The 26,680-nt window shown below is 44.1% G+C and overlaps 1 protein-coding gene across 1 annotated transcript in view; it reads left to right on the top strand.

Moving 5' to 3' along the window:
* LOC149452127 (RAS guanyl-releasing protein 2-A-like) overlaps nucleotides 1-26,680 on the top strand; it is a 181,510-nt gene that overhangs the window by 89,252 nt on the left and 65,578 nt on the right. Inside the window, exon 3 of the mRNA XM_089689742.1 lies at nucleotides 13,666-13,824. Within this exon, the coding sequence (XP_089545868.1) occupies nucleotides 13,666-13,824 (159 nt within the window). The remainder of the gene's footprint in view (nucleotides 1-13,665; nucleotides 13,825-26,680) is intronic.

The raw sequence follows: 26,680 nt of genomic DNA, 5'->3' as shown, positions 1-26,680 counted from the left end.
TACTGTATAGGCGCTTACTGCTGTGGACTGTACTGTATATTATGATACTGAGGGCTGTACTGTATATGGCTATACTGTATATGGCTATACCGTGGACTGTACTGCGTATGCTGATACTGTAGGCTGTACTGTATATTCTGATACTGTGGGCTGTACAGTATATGCTGATACCGTGGACCACAGTATCAGAATATATAGCCATAAACAAAATGGCCTACCATATCAGCATATACAGTACAGCCCACAGTATCAGCATATACAGTATAGCCCACAGTATCAGCATATACAGCCATATACAAAACCAGTGGCGTCAACTTCCGGTTCCAGCGCCGCTGGATGTAGGAGGGAATACCTGCGGCTCCGGACTTCATTGCTTATAAATACTGCCTCCTGCACCGGAGGACAGCATTACCTGGTGCTGGAGCGCTCCTGTCATTCCCCCTATATACCTCAGCATGGATCGTTACATAAAGCCGGTGACACCCGGCTCTGATCCCGCTCCCCGAGCCCTGAGAGATGGGTCTCCCCCTGCTGCAGTCAAGATGGCTGCCGACCACGCTGTCAGCAGAGGCAAGGACAGCACTCAAGGCAGCAGCTCCGTCCACAAAGACAACAGTCCCGCTCCCAGAATGAACACCATGGATATGGAGCCACACCCAGGAACAGGTAGGAGAGAGGCACAGCCGCCCCACACTCCTTCAACAGGGCATGCTGATTTCAGTAGTCCCACGGACTATATGAAAAGATTGCACAGGCTGTGGCCTCTCTGTTACTACCTACCATTACTCAGGCAGTGGATAGAGCCGTAACGCAGGGTAAAGAACAACTTAGAAGTGACCTGGGGGAAAACGCCAAGCGCATTACAGAAGTGGAACAACGCCTGTCTGATTTAGAAGATGAGGTTCAAACAATGCAGGCCAGTGCAACACATTCCAAACGTGAGCAGCAGAATCTATTGGATAAGATAGAAGACCTAGAAAATCGTTCTTGCAGAAACAACCTGCATGTCGTAGGCCTCCCAGAATCCTACAATTTGGGTCTTTTATCTGATATTTGCTCCAAACGCATTCCCGTGACCTTAGGAATCACAGCACCCTGGCAAGTCGAAAGGACTCACCGCTTGGGCGCACCTTCAAATGATGTACGCCGCGTTCAATAATAGTCAAATACCTCAACTACGTAGACAGGGTAGCAATACTAAATTTGTTTCGCAATTCTCGGTCCTTGCAGCTAGACGGTCATAAGTTTCTACTATTCGCTAACTACTCCCCAGAAGTATCCCGCAAAAGAAAAGCATTCCAACAAGTCTGCACCACATTATTTCAAAGAGGGGTTAAATTCACTCTAGCATATCCTGCTACGCTTCGCTTCACTACACCCGCAGGTGATCCCAAATCATTTACGCACCCAGAGGAGGCCTTACAGTATTTTCAAACCAATTTATCCGACATCTTGGGTCCTCCACAGTTGCAGCAGTCCCCACGAGACGCAGGCCCACGAGACCAGCGTAGCCCACGAAAAGGAACCTCCAAAGCGCCAACGCATTAGCTATGACTCGGCTAAGCAAAAACCATCTTGATGGCCAAAACCCACCTCTTCTGAATAACTTGTGAGCAATTGATTGCCCATGTTAATGTATTTTTCTCTGGTCACATACGATACTCCTCCAGATGAGATGTTCTGTTGAATTTTATGTTCTCAGATTCTGTTTATCTGCCTTATTTGCAGCTGTCGATTGTATAATGCATTATTATGACCCCTGCGTTGCTGCTAATAATGAGGTGCGCTGACCCATTGATAATGGGGAATTGCGCCACTATCAGGGACATCCCTCTCTCCCCTTTCCGTACTTTAGTTTACAATCTCCGGTGCAGGTCCATACCTTATCATTTCCGGCAACACAGGCCAGGGATAGGTGCTATCATGCAGAATAAGGTGTAATTCATGATAGCCATGCAGTTTGCTGTTATGTTTGTCCTTATGATAGGCCCCTGTCGCGTCTCCCTGTTATGTGTTCTTCCTTCCCCCTCTTCTTCTTTTCCTTGCTTTCTACTCTTCTTTCCACATTTACCCGGAGGCCCCTTTACGCCTTACTCTTTTACAAGACAACTAGAAAAGAGGGACCATAGGGATGAAGCCATGATTTTCCGGCCCCATGATGGAGATTCTTCTTCAGGGTTACACACCTTCTTATATGCACACCCATGCCTAGAGTAGTATCATGGAACGTTAGAGGATTGCGTTCACCCCATAAGCATATGGCCATCCTTCGTCATCTTAAACGTTTGAAAACAGATATCGCGTTTCTCCAAGAAACTCACTTGAAACAAACTGATTTTACACGTATGAAAAAATTGTGGGTGGGACAGGTGTTGGGATCGCCTTCGCCAAGTGGCAAAGCAGGAGTTATTATCCTCATACATGAATGCCTAACCCCAAACATAATACGCGTAGCTACAGATGAGGAGGGACGCTACATTGCTGTTCACATCGAATTAGACTCTTCCCCACTGGTACTGGTCAATATATATGCCCCAAACTCCTCATCTAAGCCTTTCTTCCAACGCTGTCCTCAAATTTGTCGAACTTCCTTCACCTTCCACTGGTGTTGGGAGGGGATTTAAATCAATTTATGAATGTGCTAGAAAACAAATCGAAACCCTCTAATCCAAACTACCAATTCCTTCCCTCTCCCCCCCATCAACATCACACACACTGCTGAATAACTTCACAGAAGCACTACAACTCACGGACGTATGGCGCCTATCGCATCCAGAAGGAAGGGAATTCACCTCCTTTTCCCCGTCCACCATACGCTATCCAGAATAGACTACTTTTTTGCCAACAACATCTCTTTACAACATATCACAGATTCTAAAATACATGACATAGCGATTTCCGATCATTCCCCGATCTCCATATTTCTTCAACAACCACAGAACAACCAACACTTAGGTACATGGCGTTTCCCTTCTTTTCTTGCAAACAATCAAGATTTACTATGGGTACTAAATGCTGCCTGGAGTGAATTCTGTAGCACAAACTCGGAACACCAATCTAACCCTAATCTTTTTTTGGCAGACAGGTAAAGCAGTACTACGAGGTAGAATCATTGAGTTTACATCTACATACAAAAAAAATCTTCTCCGAAATTTTAAAGAAGCCAGTCTCCGCTTAAGAAGGGCGCAAAAAGACTTGGCAAGTCTCAACTCTCATGAAAATAGGAAAACATGGTCAGAGGCCAAAAAATACTTTGAAACATGGGCGGCGGCTCAAGAAGCCACACACCAATCACACAGTGACCTACTATTTCATAAATTCGGCAACAAGCCGGGCAAGCTGTTAGCGAGGGTATGTAGAAAACCTTTTACACCTACCCTCTTCACATCTCTGAAGGACCAGCAGGGATCACTAAAAAGCGACCCTTCTGACATCATCTCCATCTTAGAAAATTACTACCAATCTTTGTATGGCTTGGACCCTATAGACACGGCCAAGGCCACTTCCTTTCTAGATGGCATTCCTTTGCCACAGCTAGACCATACCACATTGCAAGCTTTAAACGCTCCCATCACTCAGGCGGATATAGCCACAGCCATTAAGTCACTCGCAAATGGCAAAGCTCCGGGCCCTGATGGCTATACAGACGAATTCTACCAGCTAATGGCAGAAACCCTTTCTCCTACCCTGCAATCAGTATTCCAAAATATCCATGAGGGAGGGGATTACCTTCCCTCCGGTTATCAAACCCACATTAAATTGATTGCCAAAAAAGATAAAGACGCGACACAACCAGGATCATATCAACCAATTTCTCTCCTGAACCTCGATGCAAAACTCTTATCAAAAATCTTTGCTTCCCACCTAGTAATTATTCTACCTACCCTTATCCATCCTTTGCAAGCGGGGTTTATACAGGGCCACTCAGCGGCTTCAAACATTCGTAAGGTGATCTTGGCCCTGAGTCAAACCTCTAATGACACAAACTTAGACACAGCAATCATTTCACTAGATGCCGAAAAGGCATTCGACAATGTCAACTTTGAATGGCTTTTCCTAGCACTACGGCGGTTTGGCTTTTAGGGCCCTTTCCTACACCTGATTCAAACCATGTATTCATCCCCTACAGCCCAGATCATAGCTGCAGGTCACATATCCAACCCCATTAAACTACACAAGGGCACCAGACAGGGTTGCCCCCTATCCCCTCTACCTTTCAAATCGGCTCTTGAACCTTTAGCACGTTTCCTACTATTCAACACTAATCTCCATGGTATTACAATAGGCCAACAAGAGCTGAGACTTGCCTTGTTCGCAGACGACATACTAGTTTTTACCTTGCGCCCATCTCTTGATCTCCCATATATACAACAATTTTTTTCATCTTTTCGCCTTTGTTCTGGGCTTTGCATAAACTTCTCTAAAAGTGAAGTGCTTCCGTTATTTCACTCTTGCCTATGGACGCAGAATTTGAGTTTTAAAATTGCCACCAAATATATCACTTATCTAGGCTTAAAGATTGGGAAACTAGCCTCATCTCTCTACGAGCTAAATTATACACCCACAATGTGGAAAGATCTGCCACTATCACTCCTGGGCAGATCACATCTCTTTAAGATGGTGAGTTTTCCGAAACTCCTCTACCCACTCCAGACCATGCCCCTTTTACTTAAACACAGTGACATTACGAGGCTAAATCGTGCAATCGCAAATTTTCTATGGAAAGGTAAACGTCCCCGCATAGCTCTCGCCAAATTATTTTTCCCCTGGGGCGAGGGTGGTTCCGGTCTCCCAAATGTCCAAGTTTATAACCTCTCCTGTATATTCCGTATATGCCTGGACTGGCTCACACACTCCTCTACCTACTCCAACTACCACATTGAATCTGCGCTAGCGCATCCCTACGATTTATCGGCCTTGCTACACTCTAATGTTAATTCTCTCCCACACTATCTGAAACATAATTTACTCATTCGCGACAGTCTTGTTACATGGAGGGAAGTTAGGCGCAAACTGGGGGTATCTCTGTGGCTCTCTCGCTTTCTACCTATCCACCATAACCCTTCTTTTACTCCCCCACAATTATATGAAGCTTATGATCTTTGGAAGACTCAAGACTTAACTTTGGTGCAACACTTGTTTGTTGCCTCTACGGGTTCCCCGAAACCCCTTCATACTATCCCACTCACCTACGGTCTACCAGCACACCACTTTTTATACATGCTTCAAGTAAGAAACTTCGTCAACTCTGTGGAGCCTACGAAGTCTACAAGATTTCAATCTACATTCATTGAGGTCTTAGCGAACTCTCGAAAATACAAAATATCGAATATATACAGACCCCTGAATCTACTGTATGCCAAGCCTTTCGAGACTTTCAATGCTGTGAAGTCCTGGGTCAAGGATTTCGGAAATGCATTTACGGCTGACCATCTACTATCCAGCTACAACTCCACATGTGCCTTCAATCATAATGAGTTCTGGCGGGAACAGCAACTTAAGATTATCCACCGTGCCTACATGCCCTGTCTCTTTTCGAAAACTGATGCTGCTCTATCTACTTGCCCTCTTTGTGGATGTCAAAAACCAACCTTGCAACAGATTCTGGCTATGCCTACTAATTTCTTCATTCTGAAAACAAGTGGCCAACTTCATAACCCTAATCTCTACCATCCAGCTACCCATGAATCCATTAGCGCTCATTTTCGGCCTTTTGGACCAGCCAGCCATTGGCGTCTTCTCTTCCCAAACCTCATCGTTCAGAAACAAGCCGTGGATATCCTCAACACTACTAATAGCCAGACGTGCCATTCTCTGGAAATGGGTCTCCAACTGCCCCCCAATATTATCTGATGTCAAACAGGAACTTCATTCTCTTCTACGCCTTGACAGGCTCAACCTCATCATTTCCCCAACCTCCTCAAAAGAGTCTTCTTACTTCCGCAAATGGGAATCCTACATCAAGGGATCCTTATCCACACAGGAACAAGCTTATTATCTGCACAATCCTCATTCACTAAACCGTTTAACAAAAATCCTCTTTGATCCCAATGCCATTGGAGCCGTATCATACCATTTCAATAGATTTAGATATTGATGGATGAGATGTTATATTGCTTTGTTGTTTCTCACCCCCTCTCCTGTACATCTTCTTTCGACATCTTTTTCCACACACACCATACCTATACTATGGACCTACTAAACACAATGACATGTCACCCCTGCCACATTTCTTACGGTGGAACCCGTACACACTGACTTCCTTCTTTCCCTTTTTCTTTTATCTTTTGTTTCCTCTCTTTCTCTCCAATCTAACCTAACTGGATCTCCGGGTGATACCTTTTCTCTCCTCTATTTTCATTTGATCACTCTTTCTACCATTATCTCGTCCTCTTTACCTCTCTTTCCTTTCGCTTTCTTCCTCTTCTTCCACATTACCTAATCTCAGATTCCGAGTCCACAGACACTTTCTCTTTTATCACTCATTGTCAGGGCTCCAGGTATGACCAGAGGTGTGTGGACTGACACAGGGAAATGCAGGCTTCAGGTATAGAGTAAACAAGACAATTTATTAAAAGACTGAACACCACAAACGCAGTGCAAGGTAAACATAACACAGTGCAAACAACCCAACCTCCAACAGATAACCATATATACAATCAAACGTAGTTGGGCAGGCCGGGTCGGTAGCAAACGGGCAAACAGGGTACCAGGAGCGAGCGGAAGAGTGGTCAGGAATAGCTGAGGTCAGGACAGGTGGAGTTCGTTCAGAGTCAGGATCAAAGCAAGATTAGGCAGGAAGCAGACAGGATGCAGGTACAAGGGCTCATGGGAAACATACACCAAGACACTGATCACAGGCCTGGTCCTGCTTAAATATACCTCCTGCAATCAGCCTCAGGTGATGGCCTGATTGCAGGAGTGAGATTCTGGCTGCTGAGAGCACCCGCTGGCAAGCCTTGGTACTGCAGCCCACTAGGCAGGCGAGTCCCACCACCATTGGCGAGTCCATTCCTGACACTCATCTTCGCGAGGTCGCTGGTGGATAACAAATGCCTTCAATGACACCCAACTCACCTAACATTGCTTACAAGCCATCCTCATCTCCACCGTACTCTTTGATTACACACTTTCTATTGGCTTCTAATACCTTCTCTACTAAGCATACTCTATATACCTATCATTCACATAAACCATTCTATTCATTACTTACTCATACCTACTTTAAAATTTGATGTCATATGAACGCTTTCTATTAACTGCTCTCACCACACTGAATTAATATTATCCTTTCTTCTTTTTCTATGATTTTTCTTCTCTTATACACTGTTCTTTTCATGGGAAACATACACCAAGGCACTGATCACAGGCCTGGTCCTGCTTAAATACACCTCCTGCAATCAGCCTCAGGTGATGGCCTGATTGCAGGAGTGAGATTCTGGCTGCTGAGAGCACCCGCTGGCCAGCCTTGGTACTGCAGCCCACAAGGCAGGTGAGTCCCACCACCATTGGCGAGTCCATCCCTGACAGTACCCCCCCCTCCTCAAGGAGCGGCCTCAGGACGCTCCAAACAGTCCTTAGTGGGTGAAATGTTCCACCGCACGGGTCAGGTAACTGACTGGATATCAGGGGCTGGCACATCGGGCTGGGCAGCGGGCAGAGGCACATCAGGCTGGGCAGCGAGCAGAGGCACATCAGGCTGGGCAGCGAGCAGAGGCACATCAGGCTGGGCAGCGGGCAGAGGCACATCAGGCTGGGCAGCGGGCAGAGGCACATCAGGCTGGGCAGCGGGCAGAGGCACATCAGGCTGGGCAGCGGGCAGAGGCACATCAGGCTGGGCAGCGGGCACCGGCCATCAGGCAAGGCAGCAGGCCATCAAGTGAGGCAGCAGGCACCGAGTCACCAGGCTCGACAGCGGGCACCGAGTCACCAGGCTCGACAGCGGGCACCAAGTCACCTGGCACGACAGCGGGCACCGAGTCATCTGGCAGAACAGCGGGCACCGAGTCATCTGGCAGAACAGCGGGCACCGAGTCATCTGGCACGACAGCGGGCACCGAGTCATCTGGCACGACAGCGGGCACCGAGTCATCTGGCACGACAGCGGGCACCGAGTCATCTGGCAGAACAGCGGGCACCGAGTCACCAAGCTTGACAGCGGGCACCGAGTCATCTGGCACGACAGCGGGCACCAAGTCATCTGGCACGACAGCGGGCACCAAGTCATCTGGCACGACAGCGGGCACCGAGTCATCTGGCATGACAGCAGGCACCGAGTCATCTGGCATGACAGCAGGCACCGAGTCATCTGGCACGACAGCGGGCACTGAGTCACCAAGCTCGACAGCGGGCACCGAGTCATCTGGCACGACAGCGGGCACCGAGTCATCTGGCACGACAGCGGGCACCGAGTCATCTGGCACGACAGCGGGCACCGAGTCATCTGGCACGACAGCGGGCACCGAGTCACCAAGCTCGACAGCGGGCACTGAGTCATCTGGTATGACAGCGGGCACCGAGTCATCTGGCAGAACAGCGGGCACGAGTCACCAAGCTCGACAGCGGGCACCGAGTCACCTGGCACGACAGTGGGCACCGAGTCACCAAGCTCGACAGCTGGCACCGAGTCACCAAGCTCGGCAGCGGGCACCGAGTCACCAGGCACGACAGCAGGCACCGGGTCATCAGGCCGGATCGGGCCTTCAGGCTGGGTAGCGGGCACCAGATCATCAAGCTGGACAGGATCATCAGGCTGGATTGAGTCATCAGGCTGGATCGGGTCATCAGGCTGGGTAGCGGGCACCAGATCATCAAGCTGGATAGGATCATCAGGCTGGGTAGGATCATCAGGCTGGGTAGGATCATCAGGCTGGGTAGGATCATCAGGCCGGGTAGGGTCATCAGGCCGCATCGGGTCATCAGCCTGGGTAGCGTACACTGGGTCATCAGGCATCAGGGGATCAGGCTGAACAACGGAAGGCGGGTGCTCAAACAGCAGGCTGACCGATTTGGATACTGGTAGGATGGTACTGGTTGGAAATAATTTTTGCTTCTTCTTGGGTTTAGTTACTGGGGCACTGCAAGTAAATGCAGGTCTGTAAATGGAGGGAGTAGCTGGAGACAGAGAAGAGCTGGAGGATGGAACAGAGGAGGGAATAGTTGCTACAGTGGCCTTTTTTACAGGGTTAAAGGCAGGATAGGTGCAGCGAGTGGGAACAGGGTACTGATATGTGGTAGATAACAGGGTATATTGGGCTGTCACAGGGGGTGCTGTCGGGAATGCAGGAGTAGAGCTTTGAGCAGAGGAATGATTGGAAGCAGAACTGGTTTGTTGCAAGCTGCCTGAGGCTGGGTGTAACAAGTCTGACCAGGACTGTAGTATTGGTTGAACAAAACTCAGCTTACACATAGCCTGTCTGACCAAAAACTGCACTGCGTTTATACAGTTCACTAGGACATGTGGTGAACATGCTGAATAATGCTCCCAGAAGCAATCCGGATCATCCTCCAAAAACCATACCAATGATTCTATTTGATCCGTACTGAATGGTGGAAGAAAGTCATTCCTGCTTTCAGGGGTATTAGATGAAGCCAACTCAACACAAGCCTGAATCAATGGTTGCACCTCAGAGAACTCCGTGCCCTGATCTACTAGGGAATGAGCGACCCGTATGCACTCTAGCAGCTGATCCCTGGCATACTCCTGCAAAGTCTGATACACATATTCTCTGTCATCTAAGACTAGCAGATACAAGTATATAACCTCCTCCGGATGCATCCTTCACAACAAGCCTAGATGGCTTCCCTGTGCAGCCACTTCTGGTGAGGAATGGCCTTGGTGTAATGTCAGGGCTCCGGGTATGACCAGAGGTGTGTGGACTGACACAGGGAAATGCAGGCTTCAGGTATAGAGTAAACAAGACAATTTATTAAATGACTAAACAACACAAACGCAGTGCAAGGTAAACATAACACAGTGCAAACAACCCAACCTCCAATAGACAACCATATATACAATCAAACGTAGTTGGGCAGCCCGGGTCGGTAGCAAACGGGCAAACAGGGTACCAGGAGCGAGCGGAAGAGTGGTCAGGAATAGCCGAGGTCAGGACAGGTGGAGTACATTCAGAGTCAGGATCAGGATCAAAGCAGGATCAGGCAGGAAGCAGACAGGATGCAGGCACAGGGGCTCATGGGAAAGATACACCAAGGCACTGATCACAGGCCTGGTCCTGCTTAAATACACCTCCTGCAATCAGCCTCAGGTGATGGCCTGATTGCAGGACAGGTGATGGCCTGATTGCAGGAGTGAGATTCTGCCTGCTGAGAGCACCCGCTGGCAAGCCTTGGTACTGCAGCCCACAAGGCAGGTGAGTACCACCACCACTGGCGAGTCCATTCCTGACACTCATCTTCGCGAGGTCGCTGGTGGATAACAAATGCCTTCTATGACACCCAACTCACCTAACATCGCTTACAAGCCATCCTCATCTCCACCGTACTCTTTGATTACACACTTTCTATTGGCTTCTAATACCTTCTCTCCTAAGCATACTCTATATACCTATCATTCACATAAACCATTCTATTCATTACTTACTCATACCTACTTTAAATTCGATGTCATATGAACGCTTCCTATTAACTGCTCTCACCACACTGAATTAATATTATCCTTTCTTCTTTTTCTATGATTTGTCTTCTCTTATACACTGTTCTTCTACCACTCCGACCAGAATTATTGTGGCAAGTGTATCTTAATTTTAATGACTTTTCGATTGGTTCAACCCTGTTAAAACCCAATAAATATTCTTTAAAAAAAAACAAAAAAAAAACAGTGGCGTCACTAGGGTTGGTGTCACCTGGTGCAGTAAAACATGGTGTCACTCCCCCCCACCATGTTTTACCTCACCAACAGTGTGGCTCTCCCCCCCAGCCTGCCACCATGCTCTTTACTGCTGCTGCAGAGTGAAAGCAGGAGCATGACAGAGCAGTAGACACTGGACACGCTAGTGCATCAGGCTCTCTCCTGTCTAGCCTGCCACAGTGCCCTGCAGAGTGCTGGGCAGGCTTAGTGCAGGCTTGATGGTGTCCAGCACAGCCATCAAAAATGTTGGGACTCCTTATGCAGCTTTAGGCCTGGGTCCCGCAGGCCTGACCATCCACGGTCCCACCAAATGTGCCCACTGACCATCCCACTGAGTCCTTCAGTGCACCCATTTTTATTTTCACTCTTACAACATAATATATGAAAATAAAAAATGTATTCCAAGTCATCAGTGCTTTCAAGATTTAACAGTAAGGAATTATATTTTGTCCAAAGAGCAGCAAAGAGAAAACCCCATATATTCAGCAAAGAGCCCAATCCAGCAAAGAAACATCCCCAAACATTCAGCAAAAAGATGGCCCAATCCAGCAAAGAGTCATCTCTATATATTCAACAAAAAGAAGGCCCAATCCAGCAATGAAACAGAGATGGCCCAATCCAGCAAAGAGACATTTCGATATATTCAGTAAAGAGACATCCCAATATATTCAGCAAAGAGATGGCCCAACCCAGCATTTGAAATAGCCCAATCCAACAAAGAGATGGCCCAATCCTGCAAAGAGACATCCCAATCAAGGAAAGAGACATCCTAATATATTCAGCAAAGGGACGGCACAGTCCAGCAAAGAGAGAGTCACAGGCAGGCTGGCAACACAGGCCCACATCTACAGATGTAGAATCTCAGCATCCCTATAATCACAGTCTGCAGGAATGTTAACTCAGCTCCCAGTAAAAGGAAAGGAATTGTGCAGGAGTAATACTAGAACTTGCATTGAGTTGGAAGGCTTCCCCAGGCACACACTGCTGTTCTGCTCTCCTCTCCATCTTTCTCTAGTCTTCTGGACTCAGTTTGACTGAACTGTGCTCTATCACTGCCGGTTACATGATCACCGATACCTCGCCTGGCCAAACAAAGGAAGCTGTAGGTGAGAGGAGGATCAGGAGGAGCCTGTCTGTTGAGCCATGTTCCCCCCTCCCCTCGTTACTGAAATAAAGTACAGCGGAGTGGGCAGCTTGGGTCGGCCGGGCCCCTTGTGGTCCTAATGATGTCACCCCTCTGACAGGTGTCACCCGAGTGCAATCTGCACCCCCATAGTGACGCACCTGTACTGAACAGCCACACTCTGTGGTTGTATTGTATATGCTGATACTGAGGCTGTACTGTGTAATGACTGTACCTTCCATGCCCTGCTATCAGCCTGTATACCCGTTGGAGGAACTCCAAGCCTGTTCCCTCAGCTACCTCCTGCTTTTTGCCTAAACTTTTCTGAGTATCACTGCACCAGGGAAAGGCTGTGGGTTGTCGCAGCTGGCCGGAAACTTTAATTTCAGGACCTGCTGTGCTGGCTTTGTCCACCTGCATGTCTAAAATAAAGAAAAAGTCCCCTCACTGCTCTCACCTTCTGGGCCTCTCTGTCGAACTAAAGTTCCTCAAGTAGGAGTGGTGGTGATCTACCTAAAAGTGCTGCAGCAGAAGTCCATGAATGAGCAATAAATCTGCCCGGGCTCCCTTGCTGAACCAATGGGGCCTGGACCCGGTACTGGAGGGCCAGTTGTACTGCTTTATCAGAGGCCCTGCCCACAACCTTCTAAGATTGCTACTGAAGTCCACCCAATGCAGCTTCCTGTGATGGAATGGTAACAATGCTTTACTGCTTCTAAATTCAGAGCAGTGCTGCTGCAGGGGTGTGGCTGTTCACATGCCTATAAAGTTTGTCAACCAGCACCTGCTCACAACTCGTGTTTCTTTCTAGATTGACCACAAGGCCTCTGTTACTGAAATCCTCCCACTATGAGCTGCAAAATCTGGATGGAAGGGGGGAACATGTGAAAAACAAATGGAGGATTTGGCTCAGTGAGGCAATGTAAATTACGTTTTTTGCTTACCTTATGGGTAAAGTGCATTACATAATAACTGTTTTTTGAGAGTTGCTTGAACTGTCATAGATGTACATAGTTGTTTTAAGCCATTCTTGTTTAGTTTTTGGATTTATGTTTTGGTTCTTTGTGTTGCTGATAGACATTACTCCCAAAAGCCAGGTTTCTGAAAGACTGTGTTAGGCTTTCCTCAAGGATTTCCCTGTATTTTGCTGCATTCATTCTACATATGACAGCCTTTGAAGGTCTGATGTAGGCTAGGTTTACTCTTGTGCATCAAATGAATGGGCTGCTGTATCCACTGAAAATGCAGGGAAAAGGTCTCTGCACCCTTTTTAGAAAATGCAGCCTTGGGGAATGCCATGCTACAAATTCCAGTGTGTGTGTGTGTGTGTGCCATTAGGATTAATTGTACCCCCCACACATCTGAGTGGCAGCGCATTTTTCTGTGTGGGTGGCTGCGACTGCACAAGTGTGAACATAGCCTTCGAGAAGAATCTCCACAGCATGATGTTGCTATTACCATTGTTCAGGGTGAGGATGGTGCCCTTATGATATGCAGTTATTTGTTTTCATGGAAAACATGGTGTTTAGTTTGAAGGTTAAAAAGCTCAATCCTTGTTTAATATATATATATATATATATATATATATATATATATATATATATAAAATTATTTTTTTTTACATACACACAAATACAATATTGATAAGGACTAAAATATACTTTTTTCCCCACAGCATGTGGTGTTACCTGCCACAAGCACTGCAAAGACCGACTCTCTGTGGAATGCAAGAAAAGATCTAAAAGTGTCAGTGACCAGCCAGAAATTTCACAGCAACCACGTCATTTTTCATTCACTCTGCCAAGATCCTTTAAAAGATCATCATTGCCACCAGGTATCTCAATATGCAAACTTAACTTTGTTGAAGTCGAAGTGAACTGCTTGGCTAAATTCAAAATTTTTGGTACCTAGAGCTTTATGCCATAATCTGCCTGTATGTAAAGCATATTTGCACATTATGGTAACACATAGGCTCTGTTCAGATACATACACATTTTTCTGTCCGCATGGCAAACTTTGACAAGCATTTGTGTTTGTGCTGGCACTGCGTGTGCATCCACCTCTATGGGCTGCCTGCACGCAGCTCCAAGGTGGACGCACACACATCTGGTAGCTGCTCTACATGACTAATCCTGAGTGTAATTTCATTTGAAGTGGACTTGCATTGGAAAGCAAGGTCTCATTTTTCCCAGGTAATGCTGAGTGCTGCATATCTGATTAGATGTCACTACCATACAGTGCAGGAGCATTTTCTCATGAGATTTGAGATTCTCATCACTCCCAGGATCTCACTTGCCTAGACACCAATGATGAATGCAGAGGGTATGGTAAGTATGTTAGCATGGGGGAACTACATGCTGACAGAATTGTATGGTTTCCTATGTTGGTTAGGATGACTTCATGGCCAGAGGCCAAATTACTTTGCAAGACCCTCCTTACAGAAGGATAACATCTTATACACTAGGGACATCTATTTCAACACTGACCACAGAATCATTTTGAAGAAAATAGTGCAGAACACTGATCCTTCACCAGCTCTTACACACACAATATGCTTCACTTGTTTCAGTCTCTATGTATGAAAGGGAGGTCCCCCATTCTCTGGGTCCAGGCTCAGTTCCTGGGAAGCTCCGTTCTACAGAGGGACCTAAGATAGGGTCCCTACTGCTTAAAAGGGCAGATTAAACAGGTATCATTCTAGCCCTCAGACAGAACCTCTGTCACCGGCCACAACTGCTCTTTCACTCAGACTAGCTGCTCTTCCTTCTTTTTTTTTTCTTTTTTTTTTTTTTTTTTTTTTGCAGATGCTACTTTCTTACTTGATTATTACCGTAGCATTACATTTTATTTTCCATTCGCATTAATTTTTTCTCAGAGCACACACACAATTCATCCAGAGAGTGACCAGTCCATATGTTGAAAAAACAAATCTTATTCAATGGAGGTAGTATCATTACACTTATGTAACAGGTCTCATACAGTTCAGCAATGCAACACTTGATGCTACTGTGGCTGATAACAAAGTCTCTTCCTCAAAAAATGATTAACCCCCCCTTTTGGCAACGTGAGCAGTGTCTTGTGCTGTGGCAGTGGTGTGCATATCTTGAGCTATGACACTTCCTGTATGAATGGCTATTCAGTGTCTCCTTATTCCCCTAAGATTAGGTGGATTCTCTTAACTCCGTAGTGGCCCCATTATTATATGTGTGTTCTGCCTCCCGCTTCCCATGAAATGAGCCCTGGGGAACAACTTCCTTTCCCCTATATACCCTCTAACAGGAAGTGACAATACCTTAGGCTGACACACCACTGTCCACAGTTAACCCTACAGTCACCGAGAATTAACTCTTCACATACAATAGTCACATAACATTCTAGACACCTGCCTACAAGTATGGATGCCAGTGCAGCAAGCAGTGTCACTGAACAATATCCACAGCAGTACAATGTCACCATAGTGAGAGCCGGTTCACATTTATGGGAATTAGGTGTGTTTTGAACTGCATCCAAGTCGCGTGACATGTGAAATAACATTGTTTTCTATTGTGCCTGTTCACATATGTCTGGTGTAGCCTGAATGTGGATTCAGTGCAAATTAAAAGAGTTTTGTCAGTTTTCTGAGCAGTGCAAATCAGGCTCATTGAATTCTATGAGAACTGCTTCTGAATCGCACATGTAATCAGTTTTTTAACACAATTTCAGCATGGTTTTCTCTCTTCAAATCCTGTCCTGAACTACATCTTGACCGGTCCTAAACTGCTGAACACAGCTACTTTGTAATTTTCTGTGAAAATGAACCTTCAAAAACTACACCGCACATGTGTGAATCCAGTCTGACACTGCATTTGCTCTGGTGGCAGAGTGAAATATATATATAATATCACGGCTGGCTGCTTTGACATTACTGTATATCAGTGCAGTCAGCCATTGTCTTTGATCACCACACAGCAGTACAATGTCACCAGACCAGTTCAGCCAGTCAGTGTCCCCAATCCCCACCACACCAGTCCCAGTGTCACTATAAGCCATCCTTCAGATATGCAGTGCTCTCTGAAGAACAATCCATGTTTCAATGACTCTACAGCAGTGTTTCTCAACTCCAGTCCTCATGGACCCCCAACAGGTCATGTTTTCAGGATTTCCCTCAGATGAAACAGCTGTGGTAATTACTAAGGCAGTGAAACTGATCAAATCACCTGTGCAACATAATGGAAATCCTGAAAACATGACCTGTTGGGGGTCCATGAGGACTGGAGTTGAGAAACACTGCTCTACAGAGAGCATTTGACAGACAGTGAGAAGGCATTGTATCATCTTCTCACCACCTGCTGTTACTTTTTGGACCCTGCACAAGGGTACCTATTCACTTGAATAGGTTGAACTTAGTGGGTGCAATACAGGGGGTGTAATTCCTACCTTGTTGACAATAAAACCCCTTGGTGCTACTATTCCACAAAAAATAATTATAAAACAAAACCATCTAAATCAATCAATCTCAGCTGCCAACACACTTCTCACACATGCTTATAGATTAAATTGAACGAAAAATAGTGTGGCACTAATAATCCCTTTTCCCTATGTCCCTACATCAAACAATTTCACATAAACATAAATATTATTTTGATATATAAAGAAATGTCCACATACACCAAAATCACTTGTGTGGTTTCTTTAATAGTTTTCAGTTGTGCATACAAACTCGCATTCACTCCACTTCTCCACCCTTTGTGAAACACGGACACCAGTTGTACTCTCACCTTATGTTTATGACCCCCCTATATAATATGTCATAAATATCGCTTACTCTCTTTTATAGCCCCGACTTCCTACATCATTTAGTTGGAGACTACTGTTGGTAATGCCTCTCTATCCAGTGTATCGTCTTGATTTTGTGAAAGATCCTCACAACTTCTAATCACACCTCTCAGAGCCATTTTCTTTTAGACCCATAGGAGTTTATTTACTAAAGCTGGAGAGTGCAAAATCAGGCTCACTTACTTTCTACTACCTCCCAGACCTGACTGTCTATTTAATGTGTTTACATCCTTACTGTTCCCAAATTATACGAACCATGTAAAAAAAAAAAAAATTACATCCTAGCATACATAAAACTAAAACTCATAATCCATCTTCAATATCACTGTTATTAAATCCCTTATCTTTTTTTCCCCTAATTTCATCTTTATAAAAATCAAAACATACCCTATTATTACTGACTAAAAACTGTTAACAAATAATACATCATTAAAACATCCTCAGTCCGCCCCTGAGTCAGACACTGCCCCCCTAAGTTTATTGCCCATTACAGGCATGTACTGATGCAATAAACTACTCTGTTTAGCCTGCCCATTTGTCCAAACTTGGCCAAAAAGACTTTAACATTAAAGGTAAAACATATAAGATCCCTGCCTTTTACACATTCTTCTGAGTTTGTGGTATGTTGTTTGGCTTGTCCTTGTGGTCTTTATTATGTAGGAAGAACCATCCATATCCTGGGTCAAACATTCAGCAGAGTTTTGGCCTCCTGACAACTTGCCGTAAAAAAACAAAAAAAAAACAAAAAAAAAAACCACATCTACGCTCAACTCTGCGACCTGTCCAAGATTTATTCTTTCACATAGGATGTTGAGGAGGTGGATGAGGGAAAAAATAAAAAAGGAAAAGGGGAGATGGACAGAAACGCATGTCCAAAAGCTTAGCCCCATGCTCCCTCCTCTCTCCTCACCCCTCTCTGCCCTAAAGCCACCTTCCCAGCATTCATTTTCAAAACACAAAGTATTACTCTTAAAGAAAAATTTCTTGAGAAAGGCTACCCACCCAGCTTCATTGATGAAGCTCAGACACTCTACAACACGGGACCCAATACCACGCATTCTCGCCCTGAAGATAATAATTCCACCATCAAATTTACCACTCCATTCCATGACCGACACATACACCTACTGGTTAATCTCTGAATGATGAGATTGATGTGTCTGCCTCTTCAGACTCTTACACTACTGTTTGATGATGCTATACAGGTGAAACTTGAAAAATTAGAATATCGTGCAAAAGTTCCTTTATTTCAGTAATGCAACTTAAAAGGTGAAACTAATATATGAGATTATTATTATTATTATTATAATACAATATTCATATAGCGCCGAAAGGTTTGCTCAGCGCTGTACAATATAGTGGGGGACAGTACATGAGACAATATAGTAACATAACAATACACAAGGGGTTCGAGGGCCCTGCTCTTTCTAGCTTACAATCTAGATAGACTCATTACATGCAAAGCAAGATAGTTCAAGCCGTGATTTGTCATAATTGTGATGATTATGGCTTACAGCTCATGAAAACCTCAAATCCACAATCTCAGAAAATTAGAATATTGTGAAAAGGAGCAATATTCTAGGCTCAAAGTGTTCCACTCTAATCAGCTATTTAGGCTATAACACCTGCAAAGGGTTCCTGAGCCTTTAAATAGTCTCTCAGTCTGGTTCAGTAGGAATCACAATCATGGGAAAGACTGCTGACCTGACAGTTGTGCAGAAAACCATCATTGACACCCTCCATAAGGAGGGAAAGCCTCAAAAGGTAATTGCAAAAGAAGTTGGATGTTCCCAAAGTGCTGTATCAAAGCACATTAATAGAAAGTTATGTGGAAGGGAAAAGTGTGGATGAAAAAGGTGCACACGCAGCAGGGATGACCGTAGCCTGGAGAGGATTGTCAGGAAAAGGCCATTCAAAAGTGTTGGGGACTTTCACAAGGAGTGGACTGAGGCTGGAGTCAGTGCATCAAGAGCCACCACACACAGACGGATCCTGAACATGGGCTTCAAATGTCTTATTCCTCTTGTCAAGCCGCTCCTGAACAACAAACAACGTCAGAAGCGTCTTACCTGGGCTAAAGAAAAACAGACCTGGTCTGTTGCTCAGTGGTCCAAAGTCCTCTTTTCTGATGAGAGCAACTTTTGCATCTCATTTGGAAACCAAGGACCCAGAGTATGGAGGAAGAATGGAGAGGCACACACTGCAAGATGCTTGAAGTCCAGTGTGAAGTTTCTACAGTCTGTGTTGATTTGAGGAGCCATGCCATCTGATGGTGTTGGTCCACTGTGCTTCATTAAGTCCAGGGTCAACGCAGCCGTCTACCAGGAGATTTTGGAGCACTTCATGCTTCCTTCCGCAGACAAGCTTTATGGGGATGCTGACTTCATTTTCCAGCAGGACTTGGCACCTGCCCACACTGCCAAAAGCACCAAAACCTGGTTCAATGACCGTGGGATTACTGTGCTTGAATGGCCAGCAAACTCGCCTGACCTTAACCCCATAGAGAATCTATGGGGCATTGCCAACAGAAAGATGAGACATGAGACCGAACAATGCAGAAGAGCTGAAGGCCGCTATTGAAGCATCCTGGTCTTCCATAACACCTCAGCAGTGCCACAGGCTGATAGCTTCCATGCCATGCCGCATTGAGGCAGTAATTGCTGCAAAAGGGGCCCAAACCAAGTACTGAGTACATATGCATGCTTATACTTTTCAGAGGTCCGATATTGTTCTGTGTACAATCCTTGTTTTATTGATTGCATGTAATATTCTAATTTTCTGAGATTGTGGATTTGGGGTTTTCATGAGCTGTAAGCCATAATCATCACAATTATAACAAATCACGGCTTGAACTATCTTGCGTTGCATGTTATGAGTCTATCTCATGTATTAGTTTCACCTTTTAACTTGCATTACTGAAATAAATTAACTTTTGCACGATATTCTAATTTTTCGAGCTTCACCTGTATAGTTGATCAGGCAGTGTGGCCTGGGTGCCCTTTAGGCTAAAGTGGATATTAAATGTGCCTTTAGGCTATTGCCTATTTCTCCCCATTCTTTTTGCTTGCTTGGTTTCTTCTTTGATGGCTGGTTCTACTTTGATATGTGTTTGCCCATGGGGTGCTCCTTGTCTTGTTGTTCTTTTGAGTCTTTCTAGTTTTTTGCAGTGGGTGGTTGTGCATGAATCGGGCTATGACAGCATTCTTTATTACTTGTATGATTTTCTGTTCATAGATTCTGCCAACTTCACTTGTCTCTATTTCCTAACGTTTGTTTTGCAGCACTGATTATTTTTGGGTTCCCCTGGCTTCTGAAAGGCAATCCTCCTTTCAGTCTCTCTTGATTTTCTAGGTATTATCATTAATACTGAATTATCGCAATTTCAGCTTCCAGATGCAAAAATTGGGAAGGCGAAAGTGGCTATTTTCACGATGCTTTGTAAGAAGGAAGTTCTGCTGAGGGAGCTGCAGTCTCTGCTTGGACTTTTGGCTTTTGCTTCTTGGGTAATGTCAGTTAGCAAAATTTTGTCAAGACATTTACCTTTTTCACACATTCGGCTAACCCTTGACCTCAAAGATGATCTCTTGATTTGGTATGAATTCTTTGACTCTTATAAGTCATTTTTTCAGGAAGATTCTGTTTTCTCTTTAGATTTGGAATGATTCACTGACGTAGCTGGGTCCAAGGGTTTTTGCTGCCATTTGTCACACTCATTGGTGCTGTGGTTCCTGGCCCAGGTCCTGAATTGAGAAGAAGGCCACAAGTAATATTGTTTTGCTTGAGCTCTTTCCCGTTGTCGTTTTATTTGAACTATGGGGCAAATTTTTTTTTAACAGATCCTGATAACAAAGGGATAATTTTTTGTGATAAACTGCCTGTCTTACAAGTCTATCTACATTATACTATCAGATTGCTTCATTATCTTCTCCTTCTTTGTCCTAAACGGAACATTTGGATTGAGGCCAAGCATATTCCTGGAACTGGTATAGAAAAAAACAGCAGTGAGCGCTAATCCTGAAAGCGGCTGAGCACTCTAAGCAACCAATATAAACTTAAATGAAATAACATAAAAATAGTGCAGCGCTAAAAGTAGTGACAATAAGACAAATAAAAGTCCACTAAAAGTCTTGGTCATATGGACGTGTCCAGTGACAAATGAGGATTCAGAATTGGTGATCCGTGTGGAAACGGCTGAAAAACGCACTCACCAGAAGTAAGACACATAAACGCAGTGTGCATCTAGAGCTCATGGATCCTCAATCCAGAGGGGAGTAAAGCTGGTCCGGTTACAGGAATGGTGAATCCCTCCTCTGTGGATGCAGCAACAGATCCTCCTTCTCTCGATTAGGTGTAGAATTCCAAGATCAAGATTCTGCAAGCAAAAGCTTAAGAGCAGCTCATTGGCTCCCCAACTATCTTAATTTGCATTAAGCAGATCTAGTGTTCTGATTTGCCGATGCTCTGTCTTACGCAACTCTACTCACACTTTGGCGTCACGAGACACCACAATTGAAGTCACTTCAATTGTGGTGTCTCGTGACGCCAAAGTGTGAGTAGAGTTGCGTAAGACAGAGCATCGGCAAATCAGAACACTAGATCTGCTTAATGCAAATTAAGATAGTTGGGGAGCCAATGAGCTGCTCTTAAGCTTTTGCTTGCAGAATCTTGATCTTGGAATTCTACACCTAATCGAGAGAAGGAGGATCTGTTGCTGCATCCACAGAGGAGGGATTCACCATTCCTGTAACCGGACCAGCTTTACTCCCCTCTGGATTGAGGATCCATGAGCTCTAGATGCACACTGCGTTTATGTGTCTTACTTCTGGTGAGTGCGTTTTTCAGCCGTTTCCACACGGATCACCAATTCTGAATCCTCATTTGTCACTGGACACGTCCATATGACCAAGACTTTTAGTGGACTTTTATTTGTCTTATTGTCACTACTTTTAGCGCTGCACTATTTTTATGATATTCCTGGAACTGTTACCGTGATTGCTGATTCATTTTCTCATTTTCAGATGTCTCCCTTATGTATGTTGTTTTCCCACGTGGATCCGTACAGTTTTCCTTGTACAGAGCATCTTTGGAATCTAATCTGAATGTGGTTGGTAATGCAATTAGACATTAGTTGGCTTATAAGACATGGTCAGCTTATTCCTCCGCCTGGCGTCAGTGGTTGTCGTTCGCCATTGAGTTTGGCTTTTGTTTATCTGCTCCTACTGAAACTTCCATGCTTGCCTTTTATATGTTTTCTAATGCAATATCAATTCTCTCATAGTCGTATAGTGAGGGTATTGGCTGAGGTCTCTTTCTTTTTCAAGCTGCACAACCTTACGGCATGCAATAGTTTCTTTTCAGTTAGGCAAGCCGTTAAAAGTTATAGGAGAATTACTTTTCAGCCCAATGATCATAGACCCATCTCGATAGACATTTTGAAGCAGCTTTGTCTGGCTTCTTTGACTGTCTGTTTTCTCCTTTATGAGTCTGTTTTAGTTAGTACTGCTTTTAATTTTGGTGTTCTTTGCTGCCTTGCGAGTCTCCGAATTAGTGCCTTTCAATAAGAAGGGCAGTTCCAGTCTCATGATTTAGGATGTCTCCATTTGTGATTCTGGTGTGCATATTTTTATCAGGAGATCTAAAATGGATCAGCTGGGTTCTGAACATTGGGTCTATCTGCATACATGCTATGACTATGGTAATTGCCCGGTGGTGGCTGTTACCCATTATTTCGCTATTAGGCCTAAAAATGAAAGTATTTTTTTAATTCACACTGATGGGCTCCTCCTTACCAAATTTCAATTTTTTCTTCTGTCTTGCATAGCTGTCTGAGGCACTCAGGGCTTCATCATCTCAGGTTCACTACCCATACCTTCCCTATAGGAGTAGCTATGGAAGCCGTTAAGATGGGTTGGATGAAGCTATTATCAAGCACTTGGGTTGGTGGGAGTTGAGCAGCTGTAATATATACAGTCATGGTCAAAAATATTGCCACCCCTGCATTTCTGTCAGATAATGCACCACTTTGCCTAGAAAATTGTTGCAATTACAAATGTTTAGGCATTCTCGTGTTTATTTCTTTTGTTTGTATTGGCTGATATTGTCTGCTCCAGGTCTCTCAGATTTGAAGGGTTCCTTTTCCCAACTGCTGTTTTGAGATCTCTCCACAGGTGCTTTATGGGATGGAAATCTGGACACATTGCTGGTCACTTCAGTACTCTTCATTGTTTTGTCTTAAACTATTTCTGGGTGCTTTTTGATATGTGCTTTGGGTCATTGTCCTGCTGTAAGACCAATGACCTTTGACAGAGACCCAACTTTCTGAAACTGGGCCTTACATTTTACTCCATAATTCTTTGGTATTCTTCAGATTTCATAATGCCATGCATATGGTCAAGACATCCAGTGCCTGAAGTAGCAAAGCAACCCCGAAACATCCATGTTTGACTGTAGGGACTGTATTCTTTTCTTTAAAGGCAACATTGCTTTTCTGAAAACAGTTGAATGATGGGCTTTACCAAAAAGCTGTAATTTTTGTTTCATCTGTCCATAGCACATTCTCCCAGAAGGATTTTGGCTTTCTCAGATAAATTTTGGCAAACTCAAATATGGCTTTTTTTTATGTTTTTGTGTTAGCAGTGGGGTCTTCCTGGGTCTCCTACCAGATCATCCCTTTTCATTCGGATTTCAATGTACAGTGTGAGCTGACACAGTTGTACCCTGTGCCTGAAAGTTACCTTGATTTTGTATGGAAGTTGATCAATGTTCTTTATCCACCATTCAAACAATCCTTCATTGCAATCTTTGATCAATTTTCCTCTTTTGTCCACGTCCAGGAAGCTGAAAACATCTTGACAATGTTGTGCACAGTGGACACAGGAACATTAAGATCTCTGGAGATGGACTTGTAACCTTGAGATTGTCCATGCTTTTCCACAATTTTTGTTCTCAAATCCTCAGACAATTCTTTGCTGCTTCTCTTCTCCATGTTCCATGTGGTACACAGAGACACACAACAGAAAGGTTGAGAAATTTTTCAGTATTTTAACTGGTTGCTGGTGCGATTTCTATATTGTCAGCACCTGTTAATTGATACAGGTGAGTTTAACTACAAATTACAGGAGCATCACAAACTTGGAATGCAATTATTTTTTACAATTTTGAGAGTGCCAATAATTTTGTACAGTCCATTTTTGAAGTTTTGCGTGGAATGTGTCAGATTTGGTTTTTTGTTTCTCCACTTTGTCATACCAATACAAACAAAAGAAATAAATATGATAATGCCTAAACATTTGTAATTACAACAATTTTCTGGGCGAAGTAGAACATTATCTGACCGAAATGCAGGGGTGCCAATATTTGTGGCTATGACTGTATGAACGCCCTAATTTCTGTTCAATTTCAGGTTCCCAGCAAATCATTTGGATTGTCGGACACTCATATGTGTACTGGGTGCACAAGTGGGCCCCCAGGTGCTGCTATTCTGCTAATTTATCCTTGCATTCTGGCTTTCACATTTTCTGGAAAGGTGTCAGGGGCCTTCAACGGTCCAAACTTTTAGTTCCTTCTCTCAGAACTCTGTCTCCAGTGGCTGTAATGCAGTATGCTAGTGATTCAAGCAGGTGGTAATAACATTGGTAAGATGAAAACTTTGGACTTGCTCTTCAGGTTCAAGATGGCTTTTCCGAGTACAGTAATAGTTTTTTTTCTGAGATTATTCCTCGCTTCCTTTGGTTTTCTACTGCTCAGCTTAAACCTCTTGAGAAAATCAGGAAATTAATCAATAAGGCTCTTGAGAAATTTATGCACTGATAGGTGGCCTGTCCTACTGACATATGGATTTAGAGGGGTTTCTTTCCTGTACTTTACAGGCAGGATGGCATACACCTTTCTGATGTCGGGGTAGATATTTTAAATTTGGGTATGTAGACAAGTATTGAGATGGCCATGGTGCTGGGGTAGGCCGTCATTTGTCTTTGACAAATGTCGACTGATGGGGGGGGCCTGTTTTAGAAATTAGTGTAATGTTTTGCTTGAGTCCTATCACTAAGCAGTAGTTGTGATACATTATCTGGTACTTGTTTATCAAATAAAGGAATCTGTATGAGATATGTTTTGTTTTGAAACCAATAAAGTGCTGCTGCCAATTTCTTTGCCATATTCTTTGTCTGTGTGTATTTCATTTAAGGTATAATTCAGGGGGGAGCGTGCAGCCTGCAATCCCAATCCCATGCAATTGTGAGACCTGAACACTGATTCATGTCCTGTTGATGGAAGTTTGCAAGTAATTGTAACTGGTCCAGATTTAGAAAACAAGAGTGTTCTTTCTATGGAGATCATGGCTTATGTCCTGACACAGGGGAATCACAAGCCGCTCCAGTGATACTTGGCAAGAATTGTACAGCAGCACGTAGCGCTTTCCAGAAGTTTCTTGAAAAAGTTTTAACTGCTTTTTTTTCTGAGCAAGTTAATATCCCATCTAAATGTCAAGAGCTCTGTGATGTCCTCTCTGTTAGCTATCACCATGGAGTGGTGTATCACATTGTTGAGCGTCCAGTGTAATTTCCACCAGGGGGAGAGAGAGTGCTGAGAATAGCCTGCAACAATCCCTCAAGCTTCTAAAGAATGGAAGTTATGTCCTTATGGAAACTCCTGAAGAGATTATGAACAAAGAATGGTGGATGTTGATTCCTGAGAGAACGCACTGGAAAGTCAGAGTGCAATTATCCATAGATGTGACTCTGAAACATGGTTCTCCCCATTCTATCATATTTCTTCCTTACCAAGTTGTAGCTAACTGCTACCCTGTGTTGCATGTTAACGGTTGTGCTGAAGTATGCAGAGCTCAACCCAGAAATACATCTAGCCTCAAATTTGATTTGAGTGAACTGAAGTTGCCAGAGCTGTGAAGCAATAAACAGACACCACAATTGTCAGATTTACCAGAGGTGTTCTCTATAGATGATATGGATGTAGGCAGTGCTAACTGCGCTAACATACTTTTAGACTAACTGATTCTATTCCCTTTAGCCCCTTTATTCCCAGTTAGAGACCCCCGGAGGATCGCACCAAAAGATGTGGATGAGCTAAGACAGAAAATAATAATAATATAGCGCAAATAATACAAATAATCAAAACTGTGAAAAATTATATGTGAAATTCCAAAGAAAAACTTTTGAACTAAGAATGATAATTCTATTTGACACAAGAGATAATGGCCTTAATTTGGACATGGGATTCCTCACTCATTATCCAACAGTTTTATGACTATTAGCTGAAGCTTGACTCCCTCTGTGTGAGTGTAGTATCCCCCCCTCGCTTTGGCTGTATCTTATCTCTTGCCTCTTTTTTTTTTTTTTTTTTTTTTTTTTTTTTCTTCATCTCTTCTAACATTCTGCTGAAACTTTGTGCTTTGTACAGTACTGCTTGGACTTTGAAGAAGGGGACATACCCCGAAAGCTTGTCCTCAAAATTGTATGTTAGTGCAAATAAAAAAAGTATCATGGACAGTACTCAATTGTTTCTGTTGCAAATGCACTAATATGGCTACAATCACCTCAAACAAAGAAAGTCCCAAATTAAAGTCCAATGTCCCAAAAAAATGGGAAAAAATTATTTACTCAATCTTTATAAATTTTCCAGCTTGCTCACATCTTCTGTGAAAAGCTTTTTGTAGATCCACACTCACCAAATGCTGTGAATTCCCAAACTAGTATGGCTTTAACATGCAAAAAAGGTAAGTCTGCAGGTGGGGTGTGGTGTTCTCAGAGATGATATTACTCTTTATGCGATTTCACACTGACTCTCCTTCCCAGATATTTCCTCATATAGCGAAAAACATAAAAGAAAAAGATGCCAACAATATATTGCTATATACC

Source organism: Staurois parvus, unplaced genomic scaffold, assembly GCF_062004578.1.
Source record: "Staurois parvus isolate SC_StPar_1 unplaced genomic scaffold, SC_StPar_1.0 ptg000495l, whole genome shotgun sequence".
In the NCBI taxonomy this organism is placed as follows: Eukaryota; Metazoa; Chordata; class Amphibia; order Anura; family Ranidae; genus Staurois; species Staurois parvus.
Note: the sequence above shows the minus strand (reverse complement) of the source record. Positions and strands in the feature narration are given on the sequence as shown.